General features: G+C 46.8%; 1 protein-coding gene across 1 annotated transcript in view; it reads right to left on the bottom strand.

Moving 5' to 3' along the window:
* LOC119397200 (serine-protein kinase ATM-like) overlaps positions 1 to 13,251 on the bottom strand; it is a 55,104-nt gene extending 41,853 nt beyond the window's left edge. Inside the window, exons 1-2 of the mRNA XM_049416490.1 lie at positions 13,217 to 13,251; positions 11,901 to 12,000 (exon numbers count right to left, since the gene is read on the bottom strand). Of these exons, the coding sequence (XP_049272447.1) occupies positions 11,901 to 12,000; positions 13,217 to 13,251 (135 nt within the window). The remainder of the gene's footprint in view (positions 1 to 11,900; positions 12,001 to 13,216) is intronic.
* Between the last annotated feature and the right edge of the window lie 3,943 nt (positions 13,252 to 17,194).

Genomic DNA, 17,194 nt, shown 5'->3' with positions numbered 1-17,194 from the left:
AGGAACGACTGCACCTGACAGCACACCTGACAACGTAGCCCGTTTTCAGGAATGTGTACCGCCGAGATCCCTTCCTGGTGTGTATAGTGTCTTTTGTGTCTCGTTCGCCTCCCGGGACGGCCCGTCGTCCAGGTGCACCGCTTCTCTCTTTCCCGGAGTGCGAACGAGGCGGTGCTTACTTAGTGGGCGGAGATGACATCTTTGATTGGACTGTCTTGGACTTGATTGTTTCCTCCAGCGGGGAATCCTGGGAAGGCCCAGGCGTTATAACGCGAGCGTCGAGACGCTCCAGGCAGGCTATGCTACGGCGAGGCTTCGACAGGCCACGTCGAGGCTACGTCGACGCGACGCAGCGTCGCTAGACGACGCTACGACACGCCACCAAAACGACATGTAAAATAAACTTTACTGTTATCAGCTCCTGAACACGACTTCTCCCCGAGGCCTGGCTGCTCCCCGGTGCTATGGGCAGACCCCCGATCACATCAGTGGTCTTTAGAAGAACAACTGACTCAAATTAGATGGCCACTTCGTTGACCAGCTGTTCAACGCTATCAAAAAATGTTGAAACGTTATAACACATACCATTAACTTCATGGGCCAAATTCGAAGTACTTTTGTTTTGTAAATGTGTTTGCCACTGGTCGGCCGACTTGACTAATGGGTCATTCCACGCCAAACGTCCCAGACATTGCGCTCGACCCTCTCCAATTGTATTGTAAAAAATTGTGGACGTTCGTATCAGTGCACTAATTGCCCTCGGAAAGTATTTTTTGGAAAAAAAAAATTTTCTTGTTTGTTAGAGTGATTTGAATTTTGCCGTAGTGGGTGAAACATAGGTTGCGAAAAAATACTGCTACGTAGCTAACCCGTGCTGCGTACTTCCGTTGCCCCAAGGAACAGTGGCGATGCAGTGAAGCGGACTTACGGGCCCGCGCCCAGGCACGCCGCGAATGCTCAACATAAAATTTTGTTTCTCGCCAAAAACAAAAAACACTCCGATGAAACTTTCACAAATAAATCTCCTTTGTTTACTCTTCCCAACGAGATCAAGCGTGCATTTTTACTTGGACTGCATCACCACTCTACATGTGCCTGAACGTGGAGCATTTCACACATTTTTCAATGTTTGCGCCCCTTCCACTTCGAAACTACTCGGTCATCGACTTCAATACTTTTTTGACACGCTTACTGCCAACTATCCAGCCATGTGATATAGTCCTATTTTGTCTGTAATATTCGTAGAATTTTTAAAAAATAATCAAATTGGGCGCAGAATTGCAGCATTGCTTCACCACAAAGCACATCGTGAGACAAAGTAGTGGTCGTCAATGGGCGATAATAAGATAGTGCCATTCCTTTTCAAGTAAACAGCAGATAATTAAAGCGTTCCGTAAAGTATTGTATTTTTTAGAGTATTTTTTCGCAACCTATGTTTCACCCACTACGGCAAAATTCAAATCACTGTAACAGACAAGAAAATTTTTTTTCCGAAAAATACTTTCCGAGGGCAATTAGTGCACTGATATGAACGTCCACAATTTTTTACAATACAACTGGAGAGGGTCGAGCGCAATGTCTCGGACGTTTGGCGTGGAATGACCCTAATGTATCCAGCATCAAAATTCACCCAATCATTACCGCACGAATGCTTTTAGCGGAAGAAGTTTTATGTGAATACTAATTCTCTGCATAACTCGAGCCTGTCATCATATTTATAGCGCTATATCCTTTCAGCCGCTGAATGTGTGGCGCGAGCGCTCATATACTACACGGACAGTTTCCGATCTCTGTGTTTACACATATTTACTCACGCGCGTGTTTGGGTCAAGCGTAACAAGCTCATTTGCTTCAGTGATGTCACATAATTTTACTTTATGAAAATAGTAAAAAGCTCAGCAAGGCGTGTTGCTGAGCTAGTTGGTTCATTGCTTGAGAAAAATAGATATGGTGCAAAAAAGACCGGACGAAGTGAAGACACGTTTTGTCGTTTGAATGTTTCCAAATCAACTAGCCCGCTGACCAACTTTAACGAACTGACAAACACGTGTTTGCCACGCGTTTGTCAGTTCGTATTTGCACTTCGTTGCCGTCAATTTTGTGACATACATATCTTTTTCAAGTAAAAGTCTCGCTCAACGATTGCTTCCCACGTACTTTCAGGAACAGTCGCATAAAATTATTAGAGTCTTTTAGCAAGTTACGGAAATGCGGTACGCAAATACGGTAAGGCAGTACGGTACCGCTCCTCCTTTCCTGGTCGTTGAGCGGCCAAAGCACAACCAGCGGGAAAGGAGGAACGCTACCGTACTGCCTTACCGTATTTGCGTACCGCATTTCCGTAACTTGCTAAAAGACTCTATTATTATGGCACGTGAAATACGATGAAAAATGCGGCTCCAACGTGGTGTACGTTTTCATGTAGCGACATGTGGCAACAAGTGATGCATTGAAAATTCGACGAACGCCTTTCTCAAACGGCATGCCCATAGACATGCTGGGGGGATCGCACATCATTGTGGTAGGCTGAGCCGTGCTTTCAAGAAGGGAGAATTCGACTTTTTTTTTCGTCTTCTTCAACCTCTACTCCCCCCCACCCTCGCTCGCTTCCCCTCGTTCAGCGTCATTGTCGCGAAACTCGCTTGACCAGGCTAAAGCCCCTCCATGCGTTTTCCGCCGGCTAGGTTAAGTAGCGCCAACTCGTCCGCCCCCTCTCCCTTTACACCGGTTCCCCGCATAGCGGAAGCCGAAGTGCCGCGATGATGTTTCTGCTGCTTTTCCGGTTGATGCACCTGCCCCATGCCCGCCCACGCCCTCGCGACGCAGAAACACCGAGCGAAAACTCGCTCGGCGGCAGGCAGTTTACGACGAACCTCAAAACAACACTTGCGAAACGGAGAAGCAAATATGTGCTTTCTCGCGTGTGCACATGCGTACACATGCGTGCGCAGAAACAAGATGGCAGAAAAACGCGGAAGGAAGTGGCTCAAGAACTTTCTTCCGGAAGCTCCGGAACCGGAAGTGGGCGTCGTCGTCGAACAATAGATGGCGGTACTTAAAAAAGTGGCAGTAGACGCGATGGAGGGGCTTTAGACCAGGCAGGGTAGGGTGCACGAGACGGATAGGCGGCAGGATTCCGGCATTGTTTTCGGCAGAGATCACCGCAGCGAGGAACCAGTGGCCCCCTGCTTCCATGGTGAACTCGCTCACCTCATATAAGGCCACGTGTTCACTACTGTTACGTGTCATCAGATTTTTGTTCTCTTCTTATCGCGTATTTCCTATTGACCATCGTGTTTTGTGTATTCTGATATGGTGCGCTTGCATTTTTTATTCGCTCGTGTTTTTAGCGATCCAACGGGCACACATGAGTGGTTCTTATGCACGATTCCTTTCTGTTACAATCTTACCTTTAGATTAGGAATGTGTGCGTGTCTATCTTGTTTAGACGTAGAGTTCATGGGATCTTGTGGTACCGCTCGCAATGTTTTTCGCGTCGCGTGCAGCAGTTTATCCATCTTTTTGGCCCTTAAGTTATCACTGAAAAATTGCAATTTCCGCTTATAGGATAACGCTAATTTAATTGCCAGTCATGTGTTGCGAATGCCTACCGTTCCTTGGTGAATTTAATAAAGGTCGGGGGGGGGGGGTGCTCCTCTGCTCCTAATTAGCTCACGCGTTGCACAATCTTCCAGTCTAGTTGCCACTCTTAATCTCGCTTTTCCGGCAAGCCGCCTAACATTATCTTTCTTTTCTTCGGGCCCGTCTTTAATCCTACTTTGATGCTGCTTTCATTTACATCTCCAGAATTTTTTTCGTGATTCGGCACCGTCGTCACTGAAAAGCGAGATATCGTCCGCAAACCGCAAGTAGCTAAGATATTCTTCGTTAATCCTTATTCCTATTTTTGCGCGTTCTAGCTCTTTCAATATTTATAGTGAATGTACCGCGCATAACGTTGATGAGATTGTATCTCTTCGCATAGGCGTGCGCACAGTGGGGCAGGGGGGCGGCCGGCCCCCGTAGTCACCTAAGAAGAGGTGGGCGCAAGGTCTGCCAAACACATTGACTTAATAGGGAGGGGGGGCATCCCTGCTCACGCCTATGATTTTGCGCCTGACCCAATTCTCGATTAGGATTGTCCTGCTTTTTTTGAGGAATACGGTGGCTGTGCGGTTGTTTTAGATGTTGGCTACAGTATCTATAAATGTTTAGATATTCCTTTATGGCATAATTATTCCGGAACTGCTGACGTGTGCTCATACCTGTGAATAAACTTGTGTTTATCACCTTGCAAATGTGTTGCTCCTTAATTTCTGAGACGCATGCGTAGTTGGTGCAGCAGGCCTTTCAACAATTTAGTTGTGTTAGAGACAATATTGACTTTCGTTCTCGGCCTTGCACGGTTCGACAGAATTGTGGGTCTTAATCGCACACTAAGACATCAGTGGAGCAGTCGTTCTATTTAGGCAGCACTTTTCGAATATGGCACCAATGGTAGTCGATGAATGCCGTTGGGCCGCTTATAGTCTATTTTAGCGCTGCTAATTTACAGCACAGTAACCACAGTAATACCGAGCTGCCGTGGTCGGCACGCAGCCATCCCAGGCAGCACGCCGCCATTGGACCGATCTTGGCCCAACGTCAGCAAATGACGGCAGCAATATTGGCCCCACGTCGGCAAATCACGCTCGCGCTACTTCCACCCGCATCGGCCCGACGTTGGCTAGCCGCCGTTGGGCCGGTGCGGGCTTGCCGGCTTCGGGCCGACGCGTGCTAGCCGCCGTTGGGCCGACGCGGGCTTGCCGGCTTAGGGCCGCCGTGGGCTAGCCAGCGTCGGTCCGAGACGGGCATGCCGTTATTCAGCCGATGATGGCAAGCCGTCATTGGGCCTATGTATGCTAGCCGATGCTGGCGTGGTGTCGGCCCCGCCGACGTCGGGTAGCCGCCGGCGTGACCGTTCACACCCGTTATTATGTTTTAGCAGTGGTGGCTTAACATGCGTTAAGTACGGTAGTACTGTACCGTCGTGGTCTGCACCTAGTTTATATGGGGACACCGGCGGTAGTTGCTCGATGCGTAAAGTAACTTGGTCAGGCAGGCTGATACACGTGTTATAAAGTAAAATAGCAACCATGCGTTGCGGAGAAGCTGACGCTGGGGCCAAGTTTTCTACTCCTTGATGGCGCCGCCGCAGCGAACTGGATTGACACTAGTCATTCGCATTAAAGTGAATCACCGGTCTTCGACACGCCAAACATGTCGACCGGTGACCCGGTAGGCATGTAGCCTGCAAAAATGGAGTGAGTGTTCGCGACATAACCAAGGTTGCTAGCCAGACCTATGCGCAACTCTGCTACCCAAAGGTAGCATATACAGTAACTCTAGAGCGGGTTGGCTCGCAGCGCCCCCACGACATTGCGGCCATAGGTAGAAACAGCCCCCCGTGCGCAGGCCGTAAAGGAGGGAGCGAGCGCGCGCCTCCAGACCGGCCGTGGGGCGGGTTGGGTCGCCAACAGTATTTCACGTGCCTTTGTTGTTGCAAGGCCGGACTGAACAAATGTGTCATTCTTCGCGAGCTCGTTGACGTCGGCTTTTTTAACAGCGATGCTGTTTAGAAAATCGTTCCTCGTCCGACGAACCAAAAAACTATCATCGTCGTCATAAGCGGTTATGTGCAAGAGAAATTGGGTAAATACTCAACACTGGCCCACAAAATATCAAGAGGACCAAAACTATGAACCTCATAAACGGGTATGTGCCACAGAAATTGGAAGTCGGCGCCTACCCTGCGGCAGCAGGACTGCTTAAAAAGAACTTGTGGTTGACAACTTAACAATTGTAGTAATTAACAATAGTAATAATAATTACTATGCGCTAGAAATACTGTTTCGACTAGGAGCAAACAATGCAGAATAAGATTTATATATATATATATATATATATATATATATCAATACGGCTGACGAAGTGAGGGAGGCTTGCCCCCCTTCCCCCCACTCGCGAACAGATTGGTACGCCACCGGTTGATGTTGATTATAATGATGATATGTGCATGGCTAGTAACGGGACCCTCACCGCGATAGACGCATGAATGTTGACACTTTGTGCAAGATGCCGCACGTGCAGCCGTGTTGGCGTGATACCTGGACGTGCACTGTTTAGAGAAAGTGTCCGAATGCTGTGAACGATCGCGGATAGCGACGCAGTAGAACCATGTCTCGAAGGCATGCAGGTACGTGTTTTGTGCCCGGTTGAGAAAGTGGACATAAGTCGTGCGCGGGAAGGGTGTCCCCGTATCGAGCTTCCAAGGATGCTTTGAGACGGGAGAAGTAGGCCCGCGCAATAGAACAGGTCGACAAGGAACTCATGCACTAATGCGTTCTTTGTGAACGTCACTTCGAAACAGCCTTTTTCATTCAGTGGACGTGCTGAATCGTGAAGTTGTCGAAATTCGGTGCGATCGGCCGCTGCTTACAGAGGAAGCCGTTCTTACCTGTTTCGGGATGCGCCGAAATACCTGACGACGAAAACGCCTATTAGAAGAAAGCAGTGAAACCTCTGGGCACAAGATAGGGCCCCTACTAAAATAAAGGACGACTGACAACTACAAGCAGCAGGCACAGGAAGCAAGTCAACAACCGAGAGAAGTGCGATCATTTCATATGCTGTATACAGTAGAGCCGAAGAGTGCCTCATGTTGGGAAGACATGCCAGAAGATCCAACTTCTTGGCACATGCTGGAACAAGCTAATATTTGCCACTGATCCAGGAGCCGTTACTTTCGGCCTTTGTCTGCTCGAGGGTGCCTCGTTATGTAACGCACAACGGTTATTCGGTGGACTTGTTGTTGGTTCATGAACATTGTGGCTTACCAAAAACGTAATTACCAGCTTACCAAAAACGTAATTTATCCTTAAAAGGACTATCTACCGTCTTCCATCGCTTTTCTGTTTTGAACCGCAATAGAAAGCGTACCGTCTCAAGTGTCCAACCTTGCAGCGGTTTCTTTGGAAAGTGAGTAGAAATGTTTAAAACAGAATTTTTGTATCTGCGTTCGGTCTTTCATTGGCGTGAAACATGCCCACAACACTAGTCGGTGGATGTGATGACGATTGTAGTGCCGGTAAAAATTAAAACCGAAAGCACATATGTGATTTCTGTAGGATTACTTATTTTCGCTGAAAACTAATGTAATGAATGTAACAGCCGTTTCAGCGCGCTAGCGGTTAAATGAAGCCTTATTATACAATTACAGAACACTTGTTTTGCTGTAATCGCAGTTTATGTGTTTATTTTCATCAAAAAGAGACGATAAATGCACGCCTTCATAGCGCAGCACATGTGAGACATCCTAACGACAATACCGCGGCACAGTACGACCAGCGCGGAGGGCCGCATGGCATAGCGCATGAGTTGAAGCAGACGAAATCGAAGACGGCGCCACAAGCCATCCGCAAGCAGCGCCACCGGGCGCCTTTTTGGATGCGTGAGAAATCAAAATGTAAAAAATTACAACTGAAAGCTGCCTCAAGTGCGTAAAATACAATCTCAAGTTGTACGTGTTTGTTTTTAAGCAAAATGAGTCTACCTGCGAGGATTTCTTTATCTACCAGTAGATTGACCACATCGCTGTTGGGTGACGCTGGCGGTCATTCTTTCAAGATTTCCAACATTAAAATAAAGATATAATTTCTTTTTTACGGGGCAATAGCAAGCTCGTTGCCGCCGATGTGACGAACGATCTTCTCATTTTCACCACAATCAGAAAATTTTTACATGAGGCGCAGTCAGTGCTGAACGCCGCACATTCCTTAGTTTTATGTGCTGGCAGGGCTATGGAAGCAAACAAGGTCGCAAAGCAAGGGTCTTTTGGCAGTCTGTACTTTTCTGCTAAGTAAAAACTTGCGAATTAAAATAAGGGCCCACGCAGTGACTTCACGTATTTACGAAGGCTGTTGCGAAATCAGCTGTTAAGATGGAAGCATGACGTTGTATAGTTAAACGCTTGACAAAGAAGGAAGACATGCCGTTTCGTCGCAACGTAACGAAGGTTGGTGAACGTGCAGAGACAACTGGAGAGGATGTTGAGCCGATGTATGAACGTGCAGATGGCGAACTAAAAAAAATATTTCTGCAGAACCGGCTGGTTGTACCGTACAAATGTTCATTTCCGTAGCGAGAAACGTTTTTGAACACACTTCGTGGTAGCAGAACGACCACAGTGCCGCACCCTTGTGAGTCACACTATATAAAAATATTAAATCCGAATTTGACATTGTTATAGAACCAGTCGTTATTAAGCATTCCTATTTGCGAGTTTTATGTAACAAAGTAGCGTTAGGACAGTTCCGATTGGGCCTCTTTACATGCAAATTTGGTATTAGTTCGATTTCATGCTCATATGTACAGTCTGGAGATGCGTATGAAGGGTCACCTTGATTTAATCATGTTCACGGTGGAGTCTATAAATAGGGACGGTTTAAGGAGACTACATACCGGCTGGTTCTAATGTAAATTCCACCATGTGGTTTCCATTGCACTGATATGTCAACTGATTTCAATTGGGCATCACAGAAATTAGCAAAGATGTGAAACAAGAAAATAGCTCATAAAAAGGGGGCTTACAATAACAGCATTAATCCTGAAATTAGATATATTTGTACTTTATTATGGTCTATGAAAAGTAGCATTTATTTCATCCTTGCATTATATATAGAGTTCGTATAAAAACTGCCTATTTGTTGTCAAAACCTGGCACAACTTACTGGGCCAAAGCTGCTGGCATGGTGAGCGAGATTTTCGTTTGGTGATATGAAAGTGACATAGGTGGATCAATTTTTAAAAATATATGTTGGGGTCTTACGTCCCAGAACCGCGATATGGTTATGAGGGAGTGGAGGGCTTCGGAAATTTGGACCATCCGGTGCTCTTTAACGAGCACCGGATGGTCCTCGAGCACGGTCCTCGAGCACGGGCCTCGAGAATTTCGCCTCCATCGAAACGCGGCCATCGCGGTCGGGATGGAGCAATTTTTAAATACGTAAGCACACTGTTAGCAAAAATAAGCCGAGATGGGAGTAAATGGCTTGTCCTCTAGCGCACGCCCTGATGGGGGTTTTGAAAACACCGTCCGGACGGAGTAAAAAATTTACTCCCCAACAGGACGGGGTTTTTGGATGGACAGAGGGGAGTTTTTGTTTACATCCATAGGGGAGCTCTTCCAGGTAAATATGGGAGTAAATTTTTATAACCATCAAAAAGAAAAAATTCTTTTCGCTCTTTAATTAAATTAGCATCGAAACACGCAAACTGGATCACACGTACACAAACATGCACACAACGTTCGCAAAGTAATACAGCACTCACACTTACAACCGCTCGCCACCACCGCTTCACAACCAAACTTTGGTCACCGAGTATATATAGGCACCCCATCTTGACCTCCAATGTAGCTCAAATGGGACACTTCTTTTCCGTGTAATTAAGCAACAAACATTTATGGCGTACGTGTAAATTTGCGGTGGGCTTATAGATACCACTGAGGCACACCTATCTTTTACTATAAACCCGCCTAACATTCAACGCCTTCTTAATTAGCGAATTTTGATTATCAGCTGGCACTCTGTCACATGGGATGTATCCGCCTTAGCAGTACTGTGCGTGAGTCTGTAAAATGCACATAATCGTACACGAACCACGAGCGGCCGTGCACGAACGCTTCAGCGGCACACATTCACGAGCAACACCGGTGAAGAAACGCGTCGCCCCGCCGGTATACCGCGTTGTGGCCGACGGCGTCGCTAGGCCTCTCCCAGGAGTACGGCACGGCTATACGATGAACGACAGCTCGCGATCACAAAATACTTGCTGCTGTACAGTTTTCGTCGCCGTTTTTTTACACACACACTGCCGCTATCCGAGTCCGCCATCCGCGTTAAGCTACGGTGCGATGCACTTACAACGAACGAGACGGCTCGTAGTCGCGGTTCCTGTTGCTCGCAGTACATCGGCGGTCGCATGTTGGTTCAATCTGTTTCGTATCGGCGCTCGCCTTCTCGCTAGACGGTTGACAGCGGTGGTTGCATGGCGCAAAAGAGACAATTTAAGCTTATTCATTCCAGCAGCTTTTATTTTCTGTGAAACATACTCTTTGCTTCACCGGTGGCCGGTGCGAGCTCGTAGAACTCACCACGGCGACCGGTGTGGCGGTGCGAGTTCGCTACGTCTCCGGCTTGGTACCGACGACGTAGCGAAGCCTTCTTACCGCTTAGAAGTTGCAGCCGGTGAAACATCGGTTCGGTGACACTCCGGGAAGCAAGCGTTGCCGGTGGTCGGAGCGAGCGCGTCGCCGGCGCAGCTCTCACACCGGCCGCCGGCCGGCTTGATGCCGACGACGTAGCGAAGCCTACTTCTTACTGCTTCGAAGTTTTAGCCGGTGAAACTCCAGAAACAACCAGCTGACGATCGCAACAACTTACTTTTGTTACCGATGAAATTATTCTTCGCACTTCTTCGTAACTCGGCACGTTGAAGCGAGGTATCCGTGGCGTGTCGGAGGCTTGCACTTGTGTGCATGGGCACCGCCACTTGACGGGAGAATAAACACGGGACAGCCAGCTCGATGTGTTCGCGGTCGGACGCTGGCGCGAGTTGAGCTTGTCTCTGACCAGAACGGTTCAGTGGAGAAAATAGTCCTACACGTCTGCACAAACCAACCGGCCGTTGCAAATCCTCGCTGCACTGATAACTTCGTTGTCTGTCGACAAATGCTCACACGGGGACCCACACAAGGCACTGGAGCTTCACACCGGCGTGCTGCACGCACATTCACAACGCACGCACGTCACGACCAAAAATGGTTTTTAAAACTCCCATAGGGAGTTTTTAACCACGTGACACGCACGTCACGACCAAACATACTTTTTAAACCTCCCATTGGGAGTTTCTAACCACGTGACCTGAAACTCCGTGGGGAGTTTAACAAGGTCATGTCGTTCATAAACTCCCTCATTAAGCAAGGGGCGTTTTACGACGACATGTGCCGACTTCACTCCGCTACCACGGAGTAAATGATTGGGGCATGGGGGTTTTGGGGGCTCATATGCTGGAAAAGCTCCCATCTCGGCTAATTTTTGTTTACAGTGCATTTCTGCGCCCACTCGACAAGAAAACTGCCCGTCCATCCGTTTCATATAAGACGATCTCTGTTGTCAATAAATAAGTTCATTAAAAAAATTAATCCAGTACCACGCCGCGAAGACCGTCGGACAGCGAAGCAGTGGCCCTTCTCGTCACATTTCCCCCCTAAGTTTCGGCGAAGTTTTCACCAAGTATTTTACATATCCCCTATATGGCTCGTGATAAGCGTCTATCCCCGTAAGCTCGTGTTGGCAGCGGCGAAACCACAGGCACCGTCGTCGCCGTCGCTACCGCTTGGCGTCTCGGGCACACGATGGCCGCTCAATGAACCTCGTCGGAGTCGGAGCTAGATGACGCCGCTGTCACAGCTTGGGCACGTAAACGCTATCCCGCTATATCAAAACCCGTTGTCGGCAACGAATGTTTGCGGCACGGTAATGCCATTCCCTTAAGCACCGCTATCACGATAACGCTAAACTATAACTGTCTAGGCAGGCACTCGCGTAATTCTCTCTGGGAGAGCCGTAGCTGCGCTTCTTTCTTCCATGCGCCACTCGGCTGCCAGTCGCCAAGCGCATTCAGGCGGAACTCCGAATAACTGCGAAGGAGCCAACATGTCTATCGCTAGTTTCTTGGATCGCCGCGCGGTGATGTTTTGAGCGATCATCCATTTCAAACCTGTTGAGTGATGGTTCACACCAAATGGAACCATTTGAGACCAATTGGAATTTCTGAAAGGTGTAAATGGTTTCTTTTACTTGGTTGAATCGCACTCGTATTGGAGACATCTGCACGCGGTTCCAGCTATGCATGAGTCCTATCAAACAGCCCTGACCAGGTAGCCGCGGAGACGTAAATCTGAAACCAGTAACAACTGGGAATTGACTAATAGACTACTTTAACTGGGACCAGTAGAATCTAGTTGCAAAATTTTCCCTTGGGAGGTCAAAATCTTCCCCGTAATTTAGTTTATTTTGTTGAAGGAAGGAAGCACCCTTGAATAATCAAAGGAGTCGATTAGCCTCACTGTTGAGGGGAAAAGGGGGCGGGGGAATCGCCCCCACTGGTTTAGTGTGGGGACGACTGCCCCGACTGCTCGCTGGTATTGGAGCCTCTGAACATTCCGAGTCAATCTTTTCAAGTTTTGATGGAAATTCAGTGCAAAGCTTTTGTAAACTACATGTCCGCAAATGCAAAATACACAAAACAAATGCAGAAACATCGTGGAAAATTTGTGAGAGTTGGCATGGTTGGTTGCACTACTTTAAAACTCGCAAGTGACTTTTGTACTAACGTTATTTTCTCAAAAACAAATTCCTTCATTTGAGATAGTGCGCATTTTTCCCACAAATTTTTCAGTTACAACATATCCCCTAGCTTAGTGACGCACTGTTCGTCTCAGGCGTTAAGCGTGGTAGTGGATGTAGTAAATAATCAATTAAATAAGATAAATAATATAATCGCCACACAAAAGAATGACGGAAAGATATCCCTGCAGTGTCCGCCTTCGCCCACCGAAAGGCAAAACCACTAAAAAAACTCTCGAAGCGGCTGCAAATGGCTACATACGTCTTGGTCTGGGAAAAGAGCTAAGATAGGCATTTTTCAAAATATGACTTTTGCGCCTCAAATGTGTTAGCACGCTGTTTATTTGCATTTTAATTCAACTACGGTATCGCCAGAGTCCATTCTGCCGAGCAAGTTCATAACGTCTACTTCAAGACCTTTAGACATTTTGTCTGAAAGCGCGAGCGTACGGTTATCTAGAGGATTCCTTCTTTTGTCTAGAAGCGCAAAAATGCAAGAACGACATGCCAAAACAGCGATGACTGTCGGTTTTATTCTTCAAGAAAAACGCCGCAGAAAACAAAACCTTAATACTAATTTGTATATTCATTTCAACCCGAGGCGCCCACGTGGCAATAGCTGATGATGCCATTATAAGCAGCACGCTCACGCAGCATCGACAGTCAACAGGAGCGAAACGCAATCGCGCGATTTGCTGCGGTAGTGGCGGTACTCGTGTTGATACATGCCCTCCACGATCGTACACCGGCGATTGCGGAGGCCTCACCTTGTGCTGGCAACAGTGGGAAACGTCCCAGCCATTCTGACAACCATCTCAAATGTATTCGAAAAAGATCGTGCTGATTTACTGCATATAGAAGGGTGAATTGCTAGAATACTTGAAGAAAAAAAATGTGCGCAGCTTGCGCATGTGGCGCAAGGACAGAACCAGCGGCAGAGCTAGTGTTCGACCTAGCTTCTTCTACGTTTTTACTAGTAATTCCAAGCTGATGAGATGCTAAGTTTTTGCCAGTAGTAGGACCTGCAGTATCTGTAAATAAATAAATAAAGTATGGCTATACCTCGTTATTCTTCTCTGGTTTCGGCAGGTTCCCCAAGCTACGCACGTGCCCCGTGCGTAGTGTGGCACGTGCATAGTGCGAAAACCAAGTAAGCTGCGTGGTTTTGGCGCGAACTTATTATCGTGATTAGCTGTTACGGGATGTGAATTTAGTCACGTGACTAGATGTTACGTGCTTTTAGTCACGTGAGCAGTCGTTAGTGATGTTACGTGGTTTTAGTCACGTAACAAGATTTTATGTGATTTTTAGTCACGTGACTAGTTGTTACGTGAAGTTGCGTGATTTCAGTCATGACCAGATGTTACCTGATATTGGTGATTTTAACACAAAAGTGTTTTATGCGTGGGTTCACCAAGACTTCAATGACGTTTTTCCGACACGGATATGACGTTGCTAAAATGTACACTAACGGATGAGAAAGAAAAACTAGAAGAGAAATATCACAGCATATCCACGAAGTGAATGCATGGTGACGAGTGGGCGAAGCTCCGAGGGATCATTAACCGTGAATCCCCCCGTACATTGCCCACTCGATCATGCGAAGACGTGACGACACGTGTGTACGGTATATACAAAGTTGTTAATTAATCGCACTGCGTATATGGTGTTGAGATGTTGGCGGCGTTTTCCTTTCATTTTGACCGGCTTGTGATCGGTGAAATGTAAAGCCAAAGGTTCTTGCATGGGATCCAACCTGAAATTTGAGAAGACGAGGTCAGTGCAAGTGCCTCTGACCGAGCCTGAAGGAAGTGCGGAGCTGGGCAGCCTTCTTTGTTTCTCTTCCGTTTTCTCTTTCTTTCCTTCTCTCTTTTCGTTTTTTTTTTCCCTTTATTTATATTTATTTATATTTCTCTGCCTATTTATTTCTTTCTCTCTATTTCTCGATTGGTTTCTCTTTTTCAATTTTTATACGTGGTTTTGCCTGCGTCCACTCGTCATCGTTCGCTTCGTGGATATGCGGTGGTTCTTAATTTTTCCTCATTGGCACCATGATCAAGGCGCTCGAAGAACAAGAGGAAGAAGACTTCTCTTTGGCGCGAGCGCAAGAGCAAGCGCTTCCAGTACTAGCGTGTCACAACGAGGGAGGGACATGGCTCGACCCTAAGGGGCGACCCTAAGGGTCTTGAGGCTTGGCACCAGTGGTGCCAAGCCTCAAAGAAGAGCGCAGCTGGGTGGCCTTCCTTGCTTCTTTTTATTTTTTTCTTTCGTCTCTTCCTTGCTCTTTCTCTCTGTTTCTTGTATCTCTTTTTGGCATCTGTTTCTTCCTATTTCTTTTTTTCCCTCTCTATCTATTTCTTTCTCGCTTTTTCTGTCCTTATTTCTCTCTCTTCCCCCCCTCTCTCTCTCTCTCTGCTTCTTTGTCGCTGTTTATTTGTCTCTTTCTTTTTCTGTCTTGCTCTCTCTGTTTTTTCTATCTCTTTCTGTCTCTTTATTTCTCGCTTTCTGTCTTGCAATGCTCTGTTTTTTTTCTGTATTTTTCGTGTCTGTTTCTTTCTATCTCTTTCTATCTTTTACAGCAGAGCTGTTAACGTCAAGGTTGGCCGTGTGTCACAGATAGAAAATTATCACCATCATGAACGGGCACGCGCCATCTTCGTCCTCTTCTTCATCGCCTTCCTCTTTGCTTCGATACGAAAAGACGTGCGCCGATTTGTCCGGCGATGGATGCTATAACTTGATGGTGAGAGAGCGAGTACAGAGAGAGAGAGAGAAAGGCAAAATTTCTTGGCGAAAAAAAGTTCCTTGCCGAGGCGAGATTCGAACTCGCGTACTCACGATTCTAAGACTATCGTCCTAACCACTCGGCTATCCAGGCACGCTGGCAGAGGAGAACATAGCCTTGCATAGTATAGTACAGCGAGGTGGTGGGAAACAAAAGTGAGAGTTAGGAGGAGGGAAAGGAGGATGGGAGAGCGAGTAGAGAGAGAAAGAAAGAAATAGAAACAGAGAAGTAGATAGAAAGGGAAGAAACGGAGAGAAAGACAGAAGGCGAGAGACCAAGTACACGCAGAAAGTTATAGAGAAACAAACACATAGAAACGAAGAGCATAAACAGATGAAAAAAAGGGAAGAAAAAGAGAAGGAGTTAGAAAGCAAGAAGTAAACAGAGAAAAAAGATAGAAGGCGAACTACAGAGATATAGAGACAGAGAAAGAAGTAACAAATTGAAGAACCAGCTAGATAAAGAGATAGAAGACCGACTACACAGAGAGAGATTACCTGTGACTCTGAGAGAGACTACACAGAGAAAATTACCTCTGAAACTGACTGCTCCGTGATCCAAAACGACTTATGTGCGATACGCGTGGTGTGAGTCATGGGAAACGAAACTGAACCTTATAAGAAAACGGTGTGCATGAGGTTCTCCAGAAAAAAAAGTCCAGGTGAATTTCGATACACAATAAACTGCTCTCCGGAAAAAATGGTGTGCGAATACAAATACCTAGGCGTTTACTTCTGCCCCGTTTTATCATGGAATCGGCATGTGGATTATACCGTAGGTAAAGCTTGTCGGAGTTTGGGATTTTTGCGATGAAATACATTTCCACAGCAAACCCGGGAGTTCTTATATAAACCATACGTAAGATCAGTGCTGGAATAAGCGTGCTGCGTGTGGGACCCTTCAACAGCATCAAACAAAGAAAGATTAGAAAAAGTTCAGTCCATGGCTGCAAGATATGTGCTCAATATACCCACGTATGACAAACAGTTTAGTGCAACGGAATCTAAGGCGATATTAAAATGGAAGTCTCTGCAGAATCGAAGAGCGTCATTTCGACTGAAGCTGTTACACAGCATATATTATTTTCATACTCGAATTCCCCAGCCTCACTACACATCAGCACGCAAAGATCACGAACACAAGATAAGAGAATATAAATGCAATACATCGTCCTTCAGCAACTCTTTCTTCCGAGAACTATTAGTCAGTGGCATGGACTTCCTTCTCACAACTGTAGAAAGTTCGTCTAATGGCACATTCTTTTCTGAAATAAAAATGATTGAATCTTTTGACCACTAATGGTTGATCCCTCCTTCATAGGAATCGGTATAACAAGAAAGTGAAACGTGCCTGCTAAGAAGTAGTTGAATGTTTATTGTACAGTTACATATGAGAGCTTGCACAATGACTCTTAGTTTTTAGCAGCTATAGCACCGTTTAACGTAGACGCCCCGTCGTTAACGCCTGGTGGCGCAGTTCCATACAGACCTATGACTAACGTACATGATCATGATTAAACCTTTGTGATAGTTGCGGTGCTTACGTCAACCCGAAGTGCGCCTTTCCGTCGCAGGAATTAGAAGCAAGAAAGACCTTTCTACCTTGGCCTTGAAACAAGCAGCTCTGGACTGTTTGCATACTTTTTATGCTGACAGAATTCACGTATTCACGGATGGCTCTACCACCCAGGCCAGCTCCACTGGCGCCACCGTCATCCCATCACGACACATCAACCTCGCTTACAAACTTTGTCACGTGAGCACATCGACTGGTTCGGAGCTTGTTGCCCTGCGAGGTGCCGTCGATTACTTCAAGCAACAACCGGCTTGGCGATGGGCAGTATTCTGCGACTCAAAGGCGGCTCTACAATGTCTTTCGTCGGCACTTCGTCGCGGATCGTACGAACAAGTTGTTTGGGAGATACGAGAAATGCTGCACTATGCGGTTGAAAGAGGACACA

This window comes from Rhipicephalus sanguineus, chromosome 6, assembly GCF_013339695.2.
Source record: "Rhipicephalus sanguineus isolate Rsan-2018 chromosome 6, BIME_Rsan_1.4, whole genome shotgun sequence".
Classification (NCBI taxonomy): Eukaryota; Metazoa; Arthropoda; class Arachnida; order Ixodida; family Ixodidae; genus Rhipicephalus; species Rhipicephalus sanguineus.
This window is presented reverse-complemented; position numbering and strand designations above follow the sequence as displayed.